The sequence below is a fragment of the Mastigoproctus giganteus genome, chromosome 4 (genome assembly GCF_048544385.1).
Source record: "Mastigoproctus giganteus isolate SK-2022 chromosome 4, ASM4854438v1, whole genome shotgun sequence".
NCBI classification, from domain to species: domain Eukaryota; kingdom Metazoa; phylum Arthropoda; class Arachnida; order Uropygi; family Thelyphonidae; genus Mastigoproctus; species Mastigoproctus giganteus.
This window is the reverse complement of record NC_143578.1, coordinates 155506674-155525955: the sequence shown is the minus strand read 5'-3', so window position 1 is coordinate 155525955 and position 19282 is coordinate 155506674. Positions and strand designations below refer to the sequence as shown.

Genomic DNA, 19282 nt, shown 5'->3' with positions numbered 1-19282 from the left:
TTGCCACCTCTCAGCCCATCTGCTCAACTTTTCTAAATCCTGTTCCAGCAACGTACTGTCATTAGTGTCCTTAACTACCCTGCCAAACTTTGTATTGTCTGCAGGGACAATATGCTCTCAACTTATCTAGCAGGGATATCCCTGCTTAACTGCTGGGATATGCTCTCAACTTATCTAGCAAATAAGGAAGTGGGCAGAACTCATTCCTTTAGAAGTAAGAAATAAATAAGAAGCATGGATTATCCAGGTATAGATCAGGGTGTTTTAAAATGGTGTTCCTATTGCTGAGAAAAGACAGGAAAAGACAGTTTAAGCAGGACACTTAATTCTTAAAGGCTGAACAATTTGCTAAATATTTTAATCATGAAGGATTTAAGGCACAGTTGATGGCTATTAAATTTCCAAAGAAAAGCCATGATATTGTTTGCAAACAAATTTCAAATATAGTGTTGAGGTTTGCAGTGAATTGTTCTAAAATTTATCTTAAATTTTTAAAGATTACAGTCCTAATGACATACAAAGAAGCCAGGTTTTTGTTTTACAAGTGTTTACCTGATAAAATAATGATTTTGAAAATCAATTTGTGTTGTGGTGGTGGTAGGTGTCATAAAGAATGCTTAACTATCATTTTGCTCAAGAACATGACTGGAGCTGAGAAACTACTTAAAATAACCCTTATTGGAGTTGAGAGTTAAATAAGTGCAATATTGATATAGACACTGAATAAACAGTAAATGAAGCTTGAAAGTCAACCGAGACTGTATGCCCTAATGGGTTGACTTAAAATTTAACACAAAGATTGGCAATTTTTAAGGAAATAAAATTAAGTCTGCCTTTATATAAAGTACATAGAGTGATTGGCAAGCAAAGAAAACTCCAAAAAGCCAGTGAGATTAGGTATTTTTACAAGCTTAAATTTTTCACGAAATGAATAACAAAATAACTGGATGAAAATTTCAAAAGTGAAAACTCCTGAACTACATTGTGATGATATCCCTGCTTTAATTTGAAGCTGTCACAAACTGAAATGATGACTTTGGAGAGACAGAATAAAGTATACCTAATGAAGTGAGGATGGAAGTTGTGTGTCATACATAAAGAATAAATGGAAATACCTAGGAAGAATGGAAAGAGAATTTTGGCAGGTGGTGATCTGTCTCTTCAGGAGAAAGCTACAAGATACTCCAGTGGGCAAAGGATGAATATAATGTTTTGATACCTATCAACTCAGCAAGGCTGGAGTGAAGAGGAGCACCCAGAGCTTTAAAAAATGAACCAAAAGCATGGGAACACAAATATAAATATCCATAAACAGTTCTTGTAGTGAGGATAAAGTATATAATATTCTCTTTTAAACTTAAAATAGTAAAGGCTGTGATTACTAAAGTATAAATTGACTAAAATGATATTAAATTCGTTTAAGAAAGAGGAGAAAAAGATAGAAAAATTTGAAATATGATGAAAAATAATGATACACTAACATAAAAAATATATGCTCAGAATTGACAATGAATTACAGTTAACAGAATTGATAGTTTAAAGAAATTTATAAACTAAATGAAAAATAGAATAAAATTGGAAATAAAAGTCTGCCATATGTTAAACAGAGATGTAGAAGAAACTAGAAGTTCTAGAAGTTAAAATGGAGAATGGGTTAAGGAAATGCACCAGACTTGTTTTATTACATATATAAAATAAAGTGGTTGTATCAGTTTACATTTTTAATACTGAATAATACAGTTCTGTAGTTATAAAACATTTCTTTTTTTTTTAAATTTTATATACAAGTTTTGAGTGGTAAAAACTATATCAATAACGCTAACTGTATTTTTGCAATTTTGTATAAACAAAATTTATACAAAACAACTTAAATTTTAATTTATAAACAACATAAAATTAAGCGAGTGGAAATAAATTTCAACTTAATTTTATTCAGTAAAATTAGGTAAGTTGAATTTTTGTTGATTCAAATTGTTTTTCTTCCCTTTCAACTTTCAAGTTATTGAGTGTGACTACTATATATAGTTACTGCCTCCAAGTCATTGTTTAAAACCATCTGAATGTTAGTTATTTTAAAAATGCTATCCTGCATTTAAAAAACATGAGTTTAAAACTTTTTAGACTGCATTACAAAAACACTAGGACAAAACTACTTAATTTAAAACTGTTTACCATGAATTAGAGAAATGCTTTGATAAGACTAGTTTAATTCTAGAACTGCTTTGCAGATACTGTTCAAAATATAAACTCTTGTTTTGAACAGAAGTTTTTCTTGAACTTCTGTAGACTGTAATTTTCAGGAAATATGTATGAAGGAAGGTTGTTCCAGAAAACGGCAGTTGAAGGAATAAACGAGAAAGTTGGTTCTGTGAGTTTGAAGTTGAACAGTAAATGGATGTTGGCTGGTGGCGGCATGTGTTCGGACTGTTTTGAAAGAGAGAGCAGGAATTATAGAAGCCAATTCAGAAGGACAGTGCCCATGGGAGTATCTGTAGAAGAGGCATGCAGCAGAAACAGTACATCTATGAGACAGTGACTGGAAAGACTCTGTTAGAGATGAATCATTAATTAACCTAACTGCCCTCTTCTGAATGGAATCGAGAAGCCTGAGAGAGGTTTTGGGGGCACCACCCCAGATGTGGGAACAATATTCCATGGCTGGGTGGATTTGTGATTTATACAGAGTGAGCAGCTGTTTGGAAGAAAAGTAATGCTGAGAGCGAAAGAGAAAACCAAGTTTTTTAGATGCAGAGGAAGCAATATTTGTAATGTGCTTGTGCCAAGAGAGATTAGAAGTCAGGGTAATCCCCAAAAGAGATATATCATTTTGCCTTGAAATCGGTGTGTCACTAAAGATAAGCATAGGAGCAGAAGAATCCTTTTTGCGAGATATAAGACAAGATTGAGTTTTAGAAGGGTTGAAATCAACTAAGTTGTCTTTGCCCCACTGGAGAATTACCCGAAGAACGGCATTCAAGGAATTGGTAGCAGATTTTCGAGAAGTTGAAGCTGATTGAGTAGGACAAGGTTTCTCAAAATGGAAAGTGGAATGCAATGTGCTATCATCGGCAAAACTATGGATAGGATTTCCAGTCAATGGAAGAAGGTCATTAATATACAAGAGGAAAAGAGTGGGAGAAAGAACTGAACCTTGGGTGACACGGGCATTAGTGGAGAAGTTAGAAGACAGAAAGCCATCTACCATCACCCTCAGTAAGCGATCAGAGAGAAAACTGGATAACCAATTACTAAAAACAGTTGGAAAACCATAAGATGGAAGCTTGTTTAGAAGACCTTTATGCCAAACACGATCAAAAGCCTTTGAGATGTCAAGAGCAACTACTTGTGTTTCACCGAACCTTTCCATTGAATTAGTCCATAAATGGGTAACATAAGCCAGAATATCACCAGTGGATCGACACTGACGGAATCCATACTGGGCATCGTTGATCAGATGGAAAGTTTCTAGGTAGTTTAAGAGTTGGCAGTTAATTGATTTCTCCATTACTTTAGAAAGAGTAGAAGTAATTTCAATGGGACGATAATTGGATGGGAGGGATTTGTCACCCTTTTTAGGAACTGGCTGGATATGAGCAAATTTCCAAGCATAAGGAAAAACACCTTTGGAATAAGAAAGTGAAAAAAGGCGGCAAAGAATAGGAGTAAGTTCAGGAGCACAGGTTTTGAGAACAAGTGGAGAAATACCATTGAGACCTGGAGCTTTCTTAGCATCAAGATTCATCAAAATCCTTCTGACATCCTTTTGATGGAAGACCACAGGAGGCATTGAATGGAGCGTGTTGGGAATGGTGGGTGGTGTTTTACCAAGATCATTAATACATGAGTTGGAAGAAAAATGGGATGCTAGCAGGTCAGCTTTATCCTAGGCTGAAATGACAACAGAACCATCTGATTTTGACAGAGGTGGCAGCAGAGATGGGCAAAAGTTGCAGCCAATAGCTTTGGCAAGAGACCAGAATGCTCGGCTACCATTAGGGCAAGAAGCAGGTTTTCTGCTCTTAGCCTGTTAAAAATCTAGTTTGGACTGATTAATAACTGCTTTACAATTGTTGCGAGCTTTGGTGTAGGCAGAAAATGAAACTGGAGAATTAGAAACAAGCCAATTATGATATGCAACATTCTTCTGCTGAACAGCCTTAGGACATTTATTGGAAAACCAAGGTTTATTTAAAGGATGAGATTTTAAAGTGGAGTGTGGGATAAAGGATTCCATTCCCGCAAGAATAATTTCACTGACACGACCTGAGCAAATGAGCAGAAGTTTTGAAACAGTAATCCGACCAAGGAAAAGAAGAAAGGAAGTCTCGCAGGTCATCCCATTTTGCATTCTTGTAATGCCAAACAACACGAGGTTGGGATTAGCCATGAGATAAAGGTTCCATTGGAGAAGATACAATCACCAAGTTGTGATCTGAAGTGCCTAAAGGACCTCTCACATCGACCGTGTACTTAGAAGCTGTGTTTGTGAGAAAAAGATCAAGCTTATTGGCTGTATGATTAGGATTGTCCGGTATTCTTGTAGGTAAATGATAAATCTGTGCAAGGTCATTAGTAATTGCAAAAGCCTCAGCATCTCGACCAGCTGGGTTGGTGTGACTAGAAAACAGAAGTCAGCTGGAGTTGTGAACATTAAAATCACCAAGGAAATTACCTCACTGTTAGGAAAGTTGGACTGGAGAAAGTCAAGTTGCAAAGAGAGGAAGTCGAAGAGCTCGAAGTGATTAGTGGAGTTGGGAGAACGGTAGAGACAACAGATGAATTTTACACACTGAAGTAGAGAGATTTTAAGCCAGAGAACATCAAAGAGAGGAGATTCGAAATTGCCAAATCACTGACGGAATATCAGAAAGGACATATGCACAAGTACCACTTTGAGGCGAAAGGAATCGCAGAGCGAATAATTGCATAACTGCATCATATATTGGATAATATGATGCATAACTGCATCATAGTATCCAATCAGTGAATTGATTGGATACTATGATGCAGTCACAAAAGAACTGGATGCAGGGAATAACTTTGATATTATATACTTGGATCTTAGAAAGGTTTTTGATAATGTTGCACATGGAAGACTGCTGCACAAATTGGAGCAGTGTGGCATTGGAGGCAAATTGCTGCTATGGATAAAGGGGTGGCTGAGGGGGAGAAGACACAGAGTGGTAATCAGTGGACACTGCTCATCGTGGACTAATGTTATTAGTGGAGTCCCTCAGGGTTCAGTGTTAGGTCCATTATTGTTTTCTGTATTTATAAATGATATTGATGATGGTATATCAAGCTTAATGTCCAAGTTTGCAGATGATACGAAGGTTGGCAGGGTTGTCAAGGACACTACTGACACTGTTCAGCTGGAACAGGATCTGGAAAGGTTGAGCAGATGGGCTGAGAGGTGGCAAATGAAGTTTAACATTGACAAATGTAAAGTAACGCATATGAGAAGCTGTAACCCCAGAGTGACGTATCAACTATGTGGTACTACACTGACAGTGGTAGAGAACAAAAAGGACCTGGAGGTAATTGTGGAGGCAGATATGAAGTTCTCTGAGCAGTGCAGACGGGCTGCAAGAGTAGCTCATGGTGTATTGTCAATGATATATAGGAATTTTTCTAGCACGGATAAGGAGGTGATTATTCCCTTGTATAAGGCAATGGTCAGGCCACACCTAGAGTACTGTATACAGGTCTGGAGGCCTCATTTCAAGAAGGATGTAGAGCTGCTGGAACGAGTACAGAGAAGGGCAACAAGATTAGTGAATGGAACAAATGGGTGCACTTACGAAGAAAGGCTTCTTAAGTTTTGCAAATTACAGTGTCTGGAGACTAAGCACTAGCGAGGTGATCTGATAGAGGTGTATAAAAGCCTTGAATGGTTTGAGCATGCTCAATGCTAATGGGATTCTTTCTCTTGCTCAGAATAATCACCTGAGAGGGCATAAATTCAAATTGGGGAAAGACAGATATAGGATAGGTGTGCGGAAATTTGCCTTTAGCCAGCGGGTTGTTGGTTGGTGGAACAGATTTCCATTCCTTGTCGTGGAAGTTGATAGCCTAAATAAGTTTAAGGCTCAGCTGGACAGGTATTTTGAATGAACAGAGGGGTGAAGTGGAAGTGGTTTTTTTTTTTTTTTTTTTTTTTGGCTGATGCTGCATAAGCTTGCTTTCTTCCATCAAATGCCTCTACTAATGCTAATGCTAATTTGGGCATCGAGATGAGCAGTAGTTGAATCAACTGATAACTGAGATTCTGTCAGAAAAAGTACATGGGGTTTGTATAGATTGCAAGTAGAAATGGACATCGGTGAGATTAGAATTGATACCATGTATATTTGTGAAATGAATTAGGAAGTGCTTCAAAGTTATTTACACTTTGACATTTGTCTTTGCAGTAGTAGTTACAAAAAAAAAAAAAAAAATTCATCATTTAAATGTTTTTAATATAATGATTATTATCATTAAATAGCACCATCCAGGTTTTGCAATTTGATTATAATCAGATTATAAAATTCCTCTCCTGATGGTCCTTGGATCAAAATTGTCAACAAGAGGCACAGTAATGTTCCTCTGGAGATTGCACTTTATATGTTTAGGAGAATTAAGAGTGAAATTCACACTTTCTTTAGCTTTTATAGACAATGATAGTATTTCATTAGTAGTTTTAAGGATTTTTTTTTGTAATTAAATTAGAAGTAGCATCACCAATTTACTGAAATACTGAATTCCTCATACCTTGCCTGTTACTATAAAATTTATTTTAATAAATAAAAATTATTTATTTAAATAACTTCAAAAATTTAGAATTATTGAAAATCTAGAACTTTGTGAATTGACCTTTAAAAGAGCAGAGAAAATCTATGCTAGCCTGTCTTTAAAAAAAAAAAAAAAAAAGCAAAAAAAAAAGCTCTACAGTGTTGGATACATGTATTATGTTACATTAGTAATATCCAAACACCAATTTCTTTCTATTTTATATATTATCATTATTACGATTTATTTGCAATGTATAAAACCCTTCACTTTATGAGACATTCAAGACTAGTTCACAACGTAGCACTTAATAGTACAGTAATATATGTAGTTTTTGAGGTGATTCAGATGTTGAAATTAGATAACATTATTTATATCTCCAATTATTAAATATTGGACAATCGCAACACCCATACTGGATGGAGGCAGTATTTGAACCCTGCAAACTTTATTTATTTCTTAGTCAAATATATTACCTACTTGACAAATCTGGCAATATGGGTTAACCTTTTGGCTTAATGCTATCATTCACTGGAAATTATAGGGCTCAGGGCTATTATTATCAATAAAAATAATGAATAGCTCCTGAATACTTGGGCTATGTGCTAAGTATGCAGGGGGCAATTCTAAAAATCTAAGTATGCAAAAAACTTCCCAGAATTTTCAGATATCTGGTATGTGCTTGCTACTGACAATTCTGTGTTTATGAGGTTCTATTGCATTTTAATCCAGTTGGGAAGGGGGTATGAATTCCTGTTTTTGGTAATGCAATAATCATTTCTTTTGCTTGTTTGGAGTCTAGATTTGAGTGTCCAGCCAGACGTTACAAATACATCAGAAGTTACAAGATGGACTTCAGCAGACCATGTAAACCGATATAATCAAGCCCACATGTCTTCAGTTCGTATTACTCATCACTCATCCACAGGTTTAAATTACGACACAGGTAAATCTTTTTCTTTATAAATAAATGTATTTTACTGAAGTAAACAAAAAAAAAAAAAAAAAAATATATATATATATATATATATATTTTTTTTTTTTTAAAATTGTTTTTGATTAATTTTGATTACTTTTTATCTCTCTATTTAATTTTGGATTAATTGGATTATATATATTTATAAATTGTCTTGTACATAATGTATAGTCATATATCCCCTAGCTTCTGTTGTGTCTCACGGTGTAGAAAGCCTGTGCCCACGGATTGGCTAACCTTGGGGGTATTATGTTTTGTTTGTCTTGTCTTTCTAACCGTTTGGTAGTTCTTATTTTTATTTTTCTTCATAGGCATTGTCAGTCTCATATTTGTAATAACAATACCATTACTTAAACACATGAGGCATATGGCCAGTCCTGTCCAGGGACCTACTTTTGGTACAGGTTACGCAACCCCGGACTATCCGAGCACTACTGCATGCCCCCTTCTTCCATTTACTTTTTGCTGTTCTTAAACTGTATATCTTATATCTCGTGCACAATTAGGCTGGCCGAAATCAATAGTTTAGATACTATTTTTCTGCTATCACTCCTTTTTTCTTCTAAAGCAAAGTTGAGTCTTTTCAACACTACTTTGTTAGTCTAGATTTATTCCCTATCTGGTTCATTTGTCTCATTTGCTTAATTACCAACTTCCCCATCACATGGGTACAGTTCACTCTGACCAATTCACACCTTCCCCCCCCTCAGGATTATTCAGTTGTTATAAATTCACTGGGAACTTTCAGCTAACTTCTTTGGTCTCTGTTACAACATTGTTGCTTTCGCTTCCCTCAGTTCGTCAGTAAGTTGACATTTCCTGACTATTTTCTTTCGTCCTGAAATTGCCTTTTTTTTTGTTATAATTCATGTAGGACTGTTTGCTATCTTTAATTTTTTCTTTAACTGGAATCAACTGGTTTTAATTTTAGTATAATTTTGCATTTTACTTTTTATTTATTTTAGTTTTATATTGGTTTTGTTTTTATTCCTTTTCTTTCTGGTCTCTGTTGGGTCGGCTATGATTTATATGTCTGCTCGCTTTTTCTGTCTGCCACATACATCATAACAGCAGAAACAGAGACCTTGCTTATTGCTCTGCACCCTTTGGTTTTGGCTGCCGACCCTTAATGATGTAGTTAAAATCTTGGGACATACAGCATTAAGTACCATTTACATATTTTCTTTTAATTTAATTATATTCATTTGTTATGTTATCTGCTTTTATTTTTCAGGCACTTTTAATTTTTCCACACCTGTCAGGTCAACACCCCTACCCACACATTTATCTGATCTATTTGCCTATATATATATAAACATATATGAAATAAGTGATAAAAATGTAGAAAAAATAGAGAATTAGAAAAAGAGTGTCAGATCAGATTAATGCCATCAAAATATTGATTAAACATTACATCAGTCTGTAAAACATATTACAGTATTTATTGAACTGTATACCAAGGAATCAAATGACAAATGAAATTTAATAAGAATATGGAATATAGGTATTCAGAGTAAAAGTTTACCTATAAGGCCAAGTATTTAGGTAATCTAAGTCGGATTTCATTGTTATACCCTATCATTAAACACAATTTATAATAAAATACAGTAAAATAATATAATAATAATAATAATAAATGATGGTGAAGCTAATTACTGATAAAAGGATACATTGAATGGTACATTATTTAATTAATTTTTTTAATTTTTCCACAACTTTCAGCATTTTTCTAAAATAGTCAGTTATTTAATTAATTATTTATTTAAATTATCACAAAGTAACCAAAATTGAGAGGATGCTGCTATCTTTCTTTATCATATATCAGGCAGCAATCTGAGTCATAAATCCTTTTAGCTATGTTTCTTACAGTATGGAGGTAATGTTCATTTTCTATTTATTATTTAATATTATTATTTCTAAAAACTAAATTTTACTTGCTATTTGGTAAAATTTTATGTTTACTATTTTATTTAATTCTAAAATACTTTTATTACATCAGGTTCTCCATTCATTATTAGATTTCTGTAATATAGTACATCTGGTATTCCATAATTTCTTCAAAATTACTTCAAGCATTACTACCTACTGTAATACCAGGATCCCTACTAAAGGGATGGATAGTTATGCTCCCGGTAAATCTGAAGTATCTCTCTAATATGCTTTTTCTTTGCTTTTTCTTTCTACCCCTAAATTTAATCCCTCAAAATCTATTAGACTGATTCGAGGGAAATTGAGGTACTATGCTTCCTTACTCTTGCTCCTCTTCGCCTTTCCTTTTCACTACATAATTATTTTTCACTAGTAAATAAACCTATAAGAAAATTATTAGTTGGCACTCACTTTCATTATTTTTGATTCCCTGCTATCTGTCGGGCTAGCTATTATTCTGCCAGTTTGCTGCTAAATTTAACATAAATTGCATCTTAGAGTATTTGAACCTATACAAACTGGCAAATGGCAAACAGAAGCAATAGACTTAGCCAATTATTGATAGGATACATTGAGTGGTGCTAGCCCTCGTCAACGTACCATTCAATGTATCCTTTTATCAGTAATTAGCTTAATCATCATTTTATTATTATTATTATATTATTTTACTGTATTTTATTATAAATTATGTGTTTAATTATAGGGTATAACAATGAAGTCCGACTCGGATTACCAAAATACTTGGCATTTTGGTTCTATAGGTATACCTTTACTCTGAATATCTATATTCCATATTCTTATTAAATTTCATTTGTCATTTGATTCCCTTGGTATACGTTTCAATTAATACTGTTTTATATTTATATATATATAATCTATATATAATTAAATCCAAATGAATCAAAAATTAGACCGCAGAAATAAGAGCAAAATTAAGTGAAAGTAAAAAAATAAGGATAGTAGAGCAGACATCAGTGGTAGCAAATATGCAAAAACCACAACATGTTGCATGTATTTAACTGTAATATTATGTTTCAATAAAAAGAAATGAAAGTATACCAGTAGTGTGAAGAATTTAACATGCAAAATTAAGAATAGAGTACTGTTGGAGAAACCGAGTTGCCACGCTACTGGTATACTTTCATTTCTTTTATTGAAAACGTAATATTACAGTTACACACACACACACACACACACACACACACACACACACACACACACACACACACACACACACACACTCTCTCTCTCTCTCTTCACAAATATTATTTATTATATTGGAAACACTTGCCTTTCTCGCCAAATTCTAATTAAGTGAAAAATGTTGTGAGATTTGAATACCAGTGAAGACCAAATTAACATTTTCTAGCATTTTTATTTGGTCTTAGATAGATGCAGTGGGATGTAAGTTTCATTTTGTTGTTGTTGTTGTTGTGCAGAACTGATAAGTTACCTAGGCTGTGTTTTAGTTGTTTCTTTTGATGAAGAAAGCAGGTTTTTTTTTGTTTTGTTTTTTTAATTTAAGCAATAACTTTATTATGGGGTAAATAAAATTAAATATGCAGCATGTAATTATGTGTATGTCTTACATTATAAATGTAAGGCTTGCACACAGTTTCTGACTGAAATTTACTGATATTTCATATTAAAAAAACCACTTAAAGTCATTATTATAACCCACAAAAATAAATGCTTGTGTATAGCCACATGGGCTTGATAACATTAAGAATTGGACAGTACTGAACACTGAGCAGCTGTTCAGAGCTACCAGAGATAGGGAGACATTTACCGTGGTGGGCACAGACCTCTGTTAAGAGATGCCTACAGAGGAGAAGAAGAAGATAGCTGCATGCAATTCCTGTGGTTTGTATCACAGGAATTGTTTTGTTATTGCCAGTCACTTGCAGACAATCTGTAATTTGATTGTTCAGATATTCTTCATTATTAGTATCATACTTGTAGATGTAAGTGTCTGTTATTCTAAAAATCATATCTAGGCAGCCAATTTGGCAAGCAGGGTGCAGAAAGTGGTTACAGATATTATAAAATTTTTAGTGATTATGGATATCATAAAATAGAAGATACATTAATGAATGAACAGTAGGAAAGTTAAAACATTCATGTCAGTTCCTTTAAAAATTCATTACAAGTTTTTAATCATCCAGATCAATTATCATCAAGATCCAATTACTATCAGTAACATTTATTGGCAGGTGACTAGGCAACAATTTTATTGGAATTTTCCTGATTGTAGATAAGCATTTCTTTGTCAGTTTGTTTAACTTATGAATTTTTATTTTCACATATGCCAAGTTTCAGCTTTATTAGATAGACATGTCTAATAATGAGTAGGTTACTCTTTAGCCATCAGGACAGCCTGGTTTCATCATGGAGTGGACTTAAAAAGGTGTCCATTCCGCATTGACTGAATTGCTTCCCATAGTTGTTGCAGATTGGATGGTTGCAAATCTATCCAAACAGCTCATTCCACCTCATTTTGCAGGTCATGAATTCAGTTTAGAATCTGGTGACACTGGTAGGTCATAGGCTGAATTCACTCTCATGCTCACAGAAGCAGTTCTATACAACTTTGCACGTTGTGACATGCATTATCCTGTTGGAAGAATCCATTTGCAGATGGATATACTGTAGTCATGAAAGGATCCTCTAGTCAGAAACAGCTTCCAGTTAATGTGGCATCCAGTTATTGCTCCACTGGTATCAAGAGGCCCAGTGTGCATGATGAAAGCACTTCCCACGCCATTACTCACCACCACTACCAGTTTGAATTGCTGACACCTGGCAGGATGGGTCCATCAATTCATGCTGTTTGCACTATATTCTGGTCCTCCCATCGGCATGAAATGGCAGGAACCAGGATTCTTCAGACAAGGCAATATTTTTCTAATCTTCCACCATTGGGCCTTCCTGAGTCAACTGTACTATACTAACTTGTTTTTCTGCTAAAAGAAGTGGAACCTGGTTTGTTCATCATACATTTTCATGGAGGTGTTAATGCACCTCCATGAAAAGGTATGATGTATTGGATTGTTATTTGGCTGAGTAGCCTTTCTGTTACCCTGCACAAGTCTTACAAGTTTCTGTTGGCCTCTCATATCAATGAGCTGTTCCCAAATAAAGGAGCTGCTAGGTGGATGTTATTTGGTTATTGAGCTAACAACTTTTGATACACCTGAGACAGTCATGTCTTGTGAATATCAAAAGGAGTTACAGTTGGTTGATGAAGAGCAACACTAGATGTTGCAGGATTGAAAAACATTGCCTAATCTGACACATCCTATGGGAGAAAATGCTGATGGGAGAAAATGGTTAAAACAGCATGAACAGGGTCACAATTTCTGAGAAACTCATACTAGCGCAACTGTTTTATATACACAGAATGATCACATGATGCTGTTATGAAGGAGTGCACAATTTCATGAAAAGGGTAGGTGTACCTAGTAAAGTGACCACTCGTTATAGTTTATCTGTATTTATATTGTAGTTTAATTTTGTACTTTATGTAGTTATAGTTTATCTGTAGTTTATTTTTGGATTTTAAATAATTGTATTGTAGTTTATTTTAACCTTTGCTTAATTTTGTAGATTATTATTAATTAATACAACTACATAATTGTATTATCAGTTATATAATATCGGTGTAGATACACTGCAGTTTACCATAAATTTGAACTGTGTGTGTAATGTAAAGACATCGTTTTAATTGTATCTCATATTGTGGGTGCGGTGCCTTCACAATGAGATAGCTGGTATTGCACTACTTCATATAATAAAGAACACTTCTCTAGTAGAGACAACTACTGTTATTTATTTTCAATGGATACCACCACTCAGACGATCGTTTTGAAGCAAGTGGGCTCCATCATCAGTGGGTGGGCAGGTACCCTGGTAACCAGGGTAACTGTATACATAACTGTATTATCAATATAGTTATTATCAAGAACATAATTATCATCAAGTACATAACTGTATTATCAATACAGTTATGTAGTTTTGAATTTTTTTGAATTGTCAAAGTAATAGAGCAAGCTTATCTGTGAAAAGATCTAAACCTCCCAAACACTTCCTAGTTCATTTCACAAATATACGTGGTCTCACTAATCTCAACAATGTCCATTTCCACTTGTCTCTTCTCCAATGGAACCTTTATCTCATGGCTATTCCCAATCTTGTGTTGTTTGGCATTACAAGAATGCAAAATGGGATGACCTGCAAGATTTCTTTTCTTTTGTCAGATTACTGTTTCAAAACTTCTGATATCAACATTTGCTCAGATTGTGTCAGTGAAATTATTCTTGTAGGAATGGAATCCTTTATTCCACACTCCACTTTAAAATCTTGTCCTTTATCTAAACCAGTGGTTTTCAATCAGGGTGCCGCAAAACATTCCAGGGGTGCCATGTAATTTGGGTTTAAGTTACTTAAACTTATTATTATTTTTTAATTTATATTTTTATTTCTTTATAAAAAGATGTACAGTATCTTTTTAATTTTGTGATGATCTATAATTGATGTTTACTTAGTACCTCTATATAAAGAATAAAATTATATACTGTATATATATAATTTGTATTATGAAATGTAATTTTTATAATTATATTATTGTAATAAATATCATATAACATATATATTTTTTAATATTATATATATATACGGATATACAGAGAGAGAGAGAATCGGATCTAACAGGCAGAAAATTGAGTAGGGGTGCCACAAAATAAAATGAATTACTTACGGGTGCTGTTATTACAAAAATGTTGAAACCACTTATCTAAACCTTGGTTTTCCAATAAATGTGCTAAGGCTGTTTATGAGAAGAATGTTGCATATCACAATTGGCTTGTTTCCAATTCTTCAGTTTCATTTCCCGCCTACACCAAAGCTCGCAACAATTATAAAGCAGTTATTATTCAGTATAAACTAGATTTTGAATAGGCTAAGAGAAGAAAACTTGCTTCTTGCCCTAATGGTAGCCAAGCATTCTGGTCTCTTGCCAAAGATATTGGCTGCAACTTTTTCCCATCTCTGCTCCCACCTCTGTCAAAACCAGATGGTTCTATTGTCACTTCAGCCAAGGATAAAGCTGACGTGCTAGCATCCCATTTTTCTTCAAACTCATGTATTACTGATCTTGGTAAAACATCTCCCGCCATTCCCAACACGCTCCATTCAATGTTTCCTGCGGTCTTCTGTCAAAAGGATGTCAGAAGGATTTTGACGAATCTTGATGCTAAGAAAGCTCCAGCTCCTGATGGTATTTCTCCACTTGTTCTCAAAATCTGTGCTCCTAAACTTACTTCTGTTCTTTACCGCCTTTTTTTCATTATTCCGAAGGTGTTTTTCCTTCTACTTGGAAATTTGCTTATATCCTCCAGTTCCTAAAAAGGGTGACTAATCACTCCCATCCAGTTATCGTCCCATTGCAATTACTTATCTTCTTTCTAAATGGAAAGATCAATTAACCGCCAACTCCTAAACTACCTAGAAACCTTCTGTCTGATCAACTATCTCCAGTATGGATTCTGTCAGTGTCGATCCACTGATGATATTCTGGCTTATGTTACCCATTTATGGACAAATTCAATGGAAAAGTTTGGTGAAACACAAGTAGTTGCTCTTGACGTCTCAAAGGCTTTCGATCATGTTTGACATAAAGGTTTTCTAAACAAGCTTCCACCTTATGGTTTGTCAACTGTTTTTTGTAATTGGTTATCCAGTTTTCTCTCTGATCACTCACTGAGAGTGGTGGTAGATGGCTCTGTCTTCTAACTTCTCCACTAATGCTGGTGTCCCCCAAGGTTCAGTTCTTTCTCCCACTCTTTTCGTCTTGTATATTAATGACCTTCCATTGACTGGAAATCCTATCCATAGTTTTGCCAATGATAGAACGCTGTATTCCACTTTCCATTTTGAGAAACCTCGCCCTGCTCAATCAGCTTCAACTTCTCGAATATCCACTACCAATTCCTTAAATGCCAATCTCCAGGTAATTCTCCAGTGGGGCAAAGACAACTTAGTTGATTTCAATCCTTCTAAAACTCAGTCCTGTCTTATACCTCACAAAAAGGATCCTTCTGTTCCTATTCTTATCTTTGGTGATAACACTATAACTGAAATCTCTATCTAATATATATATGTTAACTGAAATCTCTATCTAATATATATATTAACTGAAATCTCTATCTCTTTTGGGGATTACCCTGACTTCTAATCTCTCTTGACACAAGCACATTACAAATATTGCTTCTTCTGCATCTAAAAAACTTGATTTACTCTTTCACTCTCAGCGTTACTTTTCTTCCAAACAACTGTTCACTCTGTACAAATCGCAAATCCTCCCTACCATGGAATATTTTTTTCATATCTGGGGCAGTGCCCCCAAAACCTCTCTCAGGCTTCTAGATTCCATTCAGAAGGGGGCCGTTAGGTTAATTAATAACTCATCTCTAACAGAGTCTCTGCACTCACTGTCTCATAGATGTACTGTTTCCGCTGCATGACTTTTCTACAGATACTTCCATGGGCACTGTTCTTCTGAATTGGCTTCTATAATTCCCACTCTCTCTTTCAAAACATTCCGAACACGTGCCGCCATCAGCCAACATACATTTACTGTCCAACTTCAAACTCACAGAACCAACTTTTTATCTTCCTTGTTTATTTATTCAGCTGCCGTTTTCTGGAACAACCTTCCTTCGTACATATTTCCTGAAAATTTCAGTCTACAGAAGTTCAAGTCTTGTCAACAAAAATCTTCTTTCATCTTCTCAAACTCCAATCCAAGCACTGGTACTAATTACTATAGGTTCTAATACCTCTCGTGTTTGGGATTTTCATTAAAAAAAAAAAAAAAAAGTTGTATTGTTGTTTATTTGTAGTCGTATTGTAGCTTATTTTTTTTTGCATTTTTTGTAATTGTATTTTAGTTTATTTGAGCCATTGCTTTATTTTCTAGATTATTAATAATTAGTGTGGTAATTGAAAATTAAGGACTCAGTGGGATAAGTGTCAGTATACAGATAACCCTTGAAAAACACAGTAGTTAGGTTCCTATAAAATCTCTTGTAGTGCAAAATCGTGTTATATGGGACTAAGAACCAGTAGAAAAAGGCAGTGACCCATGCCACAAATATAGATAATAAAATTTATTATTATTAATAAATAATAATATTGGAGTCATGCCTGGTTGGAGTCGCTGCACATCACGTGCTCTATTACTTCAATCAACAGAAGCAGTGGATGTTGTGTCCCCCCTATTATCGAAGCTACCATTCTCATGATTGACAAACGTTGGCAACTTTTGCATATGTTGCAACCACAGGCTTCAACATTCATCAGTTAACTATTACATCATGCAGTTCACTATACATTACTGGCACTACACGCCCTTATGTTATACATTCCTAAACTGTCCGTTTGACTGATGAAGGTTACCATAATAACTGAAAGATATTTGTACTGTATATATTTAATATATGTGTTTTACAATTTAATATTAAACTTGCCATTTATTTATTCTGTCTTCCGTTTCCCTCTGTGGTACGTAATAACTCACCAAAATTTATTATCTTTTTTTTTTTCATGAAAGTAAAAAATAAATTTATCTTTTATTTCAGTTGTTGTTGTTATTTGGTTTTTAGGAGCATTAGCAACTAAGGCTATATTGCTCTGGGAATATGCGGTGGTCATTCTCTGACCTTTCCGCATCCTCCGTATTTGGTGGTTTATTTCAGTGGTGAAAACAAGGAATAATAAGGTGTATTTGTTCCATAGCTAATATGGTGAGTTTACACACATCTATTGACAATGAAACAATATGCACTCATCGCTCCCACTTAGCAGTCCTTGAGAAGGGGAGAGAGTGTCTTGAAATATGAAAATTATTATTGATCAGATAGAAAGTTTCTAGATATTTTAGGAGTTGGCACTTAATGGATTTCTCCATTACTTTAAAAAGAGTAGAGGTAAGTGCAATGGGACATTAATTGGATGGGAGAGATTATCACCCTTTTTTTAGGAACTGGCTGGATATGAGTAAATTTCCAAGCAGAAGGAAAAACACCAGAGGACTAAGAAAGTGTAAAAACGTGACAGAAGAGGACTAAGTTCAGAAGCATGGACTTTCAGAATAAATGGAGAAACTTCATCAGGACCTGGAACTTCCTTGGCATCAAGATTGCTCAGAATTCTTCTGATATCATTTCGACAAAAGATCAGGAGGCATTGGAGGGAGGTGATTTACCAAGATCATCAATAGAAGAGTTAGAAGAATTGTAGGATGCTAGTAAATCAGCTTTTTCTTTAGTCAAAGAGGTAACAGAATCATCAAGAAGTATAGATGGGCAAAAGTTGCAGCTAATATCTTTCACAATAAACCAGAATGCTCAACTACTGTTTGCATAAGAAGCAAGTTTTCTGCTCTTAGCATGTTCAAAATGTAGTTTGGACTGATTAGTAACTACTTTTTTGCACGCTTTAGTATAGAAAAAAAAATTGACCTGGAGAATTGGATGCGAGCCATTTGCTATATGCAACATTCTTATTTTGAACAACTTTGGTACATTTCTTGGAAAACCAAAGTTTAGATAAAGGACAAAATTTAGGAGTAAAGGATTACATCCCAAGAAGAATAATTTTAATGAGATGATTTGAGTTCCTTTCCAAACCCAGGAAAGGAACAGAAATGTCACTGATCATCCCATTTCACATTCTAGTAATGCCAAACAACATGAGGCTGAGAACCCCACTAGACAAAGGCTCATGAGGAGGCCATCACCAAGTTATGATTTGAGGTGCCAGAGGACCATTCACCTAGATCATGTAGTTGGAAGGGTTGTTTGCGAGAAAAGATCAAGAGTGTTGTATGTGCAGTTAGGATTGTCTGGTATTGTGCTAGGTTGCAATATGCTTAGTATTTTGATCATCTAGGTCTGTATGACTAGAAAACAGAAGCCAGGTGGATATACATTAAAATCATGTATTTTAATGTATATCCTTACTGTTAGGAACATTGGACTGGAGAAAGTCAACTTTCAGAGAAAAGAAATCAACTGATTAGTGGAATTGGGAGAAGGATAGAGACTAACAGATGAATTTGACAGAATACAGTGGAGAGATTTTAAGCCACAGAAGATTGAAAGGAGGATATTCTAAATTACTAAGTATCTAACAGGGATTGTAAGAGTGGATACATGCATGAGTTCCATCTTTATAGTGAAGGATCATATGCCGAATAATTAGGATAACTGAGATCATCATAGGTTGAGGCAACCAATAATTGTGATTCCTTCAAAAAAAAGTAAATGGAGGTGGAGCTTGGCAGACTGCAAGTGGAAATGGACATCATTGTGAATGGTACTGAAACCACATAACTGTGAAATGAATGAGGAAATTTTTGGGAGATTTAAATCTTTTTGCAATTAAATAGTTTGGCTTTTCATAATGTATTCAGTAGTAAAGTAGAAGAGGGAGATATGTTGTATGAAGTAATGAAGTTTTTGGATATAGTATACATATGGTAAGAATATGGTGGTAGATGACTGTGGTAGAATATACCCAGCTCCCTGACATAACTGGGCATCGACACTG

General features: G+C 34.7%; 1 protein-coding gene across 2 annotated transcripts in view; it reads left to right on the top strand.

Annotated features, from left to right (window-relative positions):
* LOC150087127 (disco-interacting protein 2-like) overlaps positions 1-19282 on the top strand; it is a 1128863-nt gene that overhangs the window by 170190 nt on the left and 939391 nt on the right. For both annotated transcript variants that reach the window (XM_090372979.1, XM_090372978.1), the window contains exon 8: positions 7571-7714. In XM_090372979.1, the coding sequence (XP_090229105.1) occupies positions 7571-7714 (144 nt within the window). The remainder of the gene's footprint in view (positions 1-7570; positions 7715-19282) is intronic.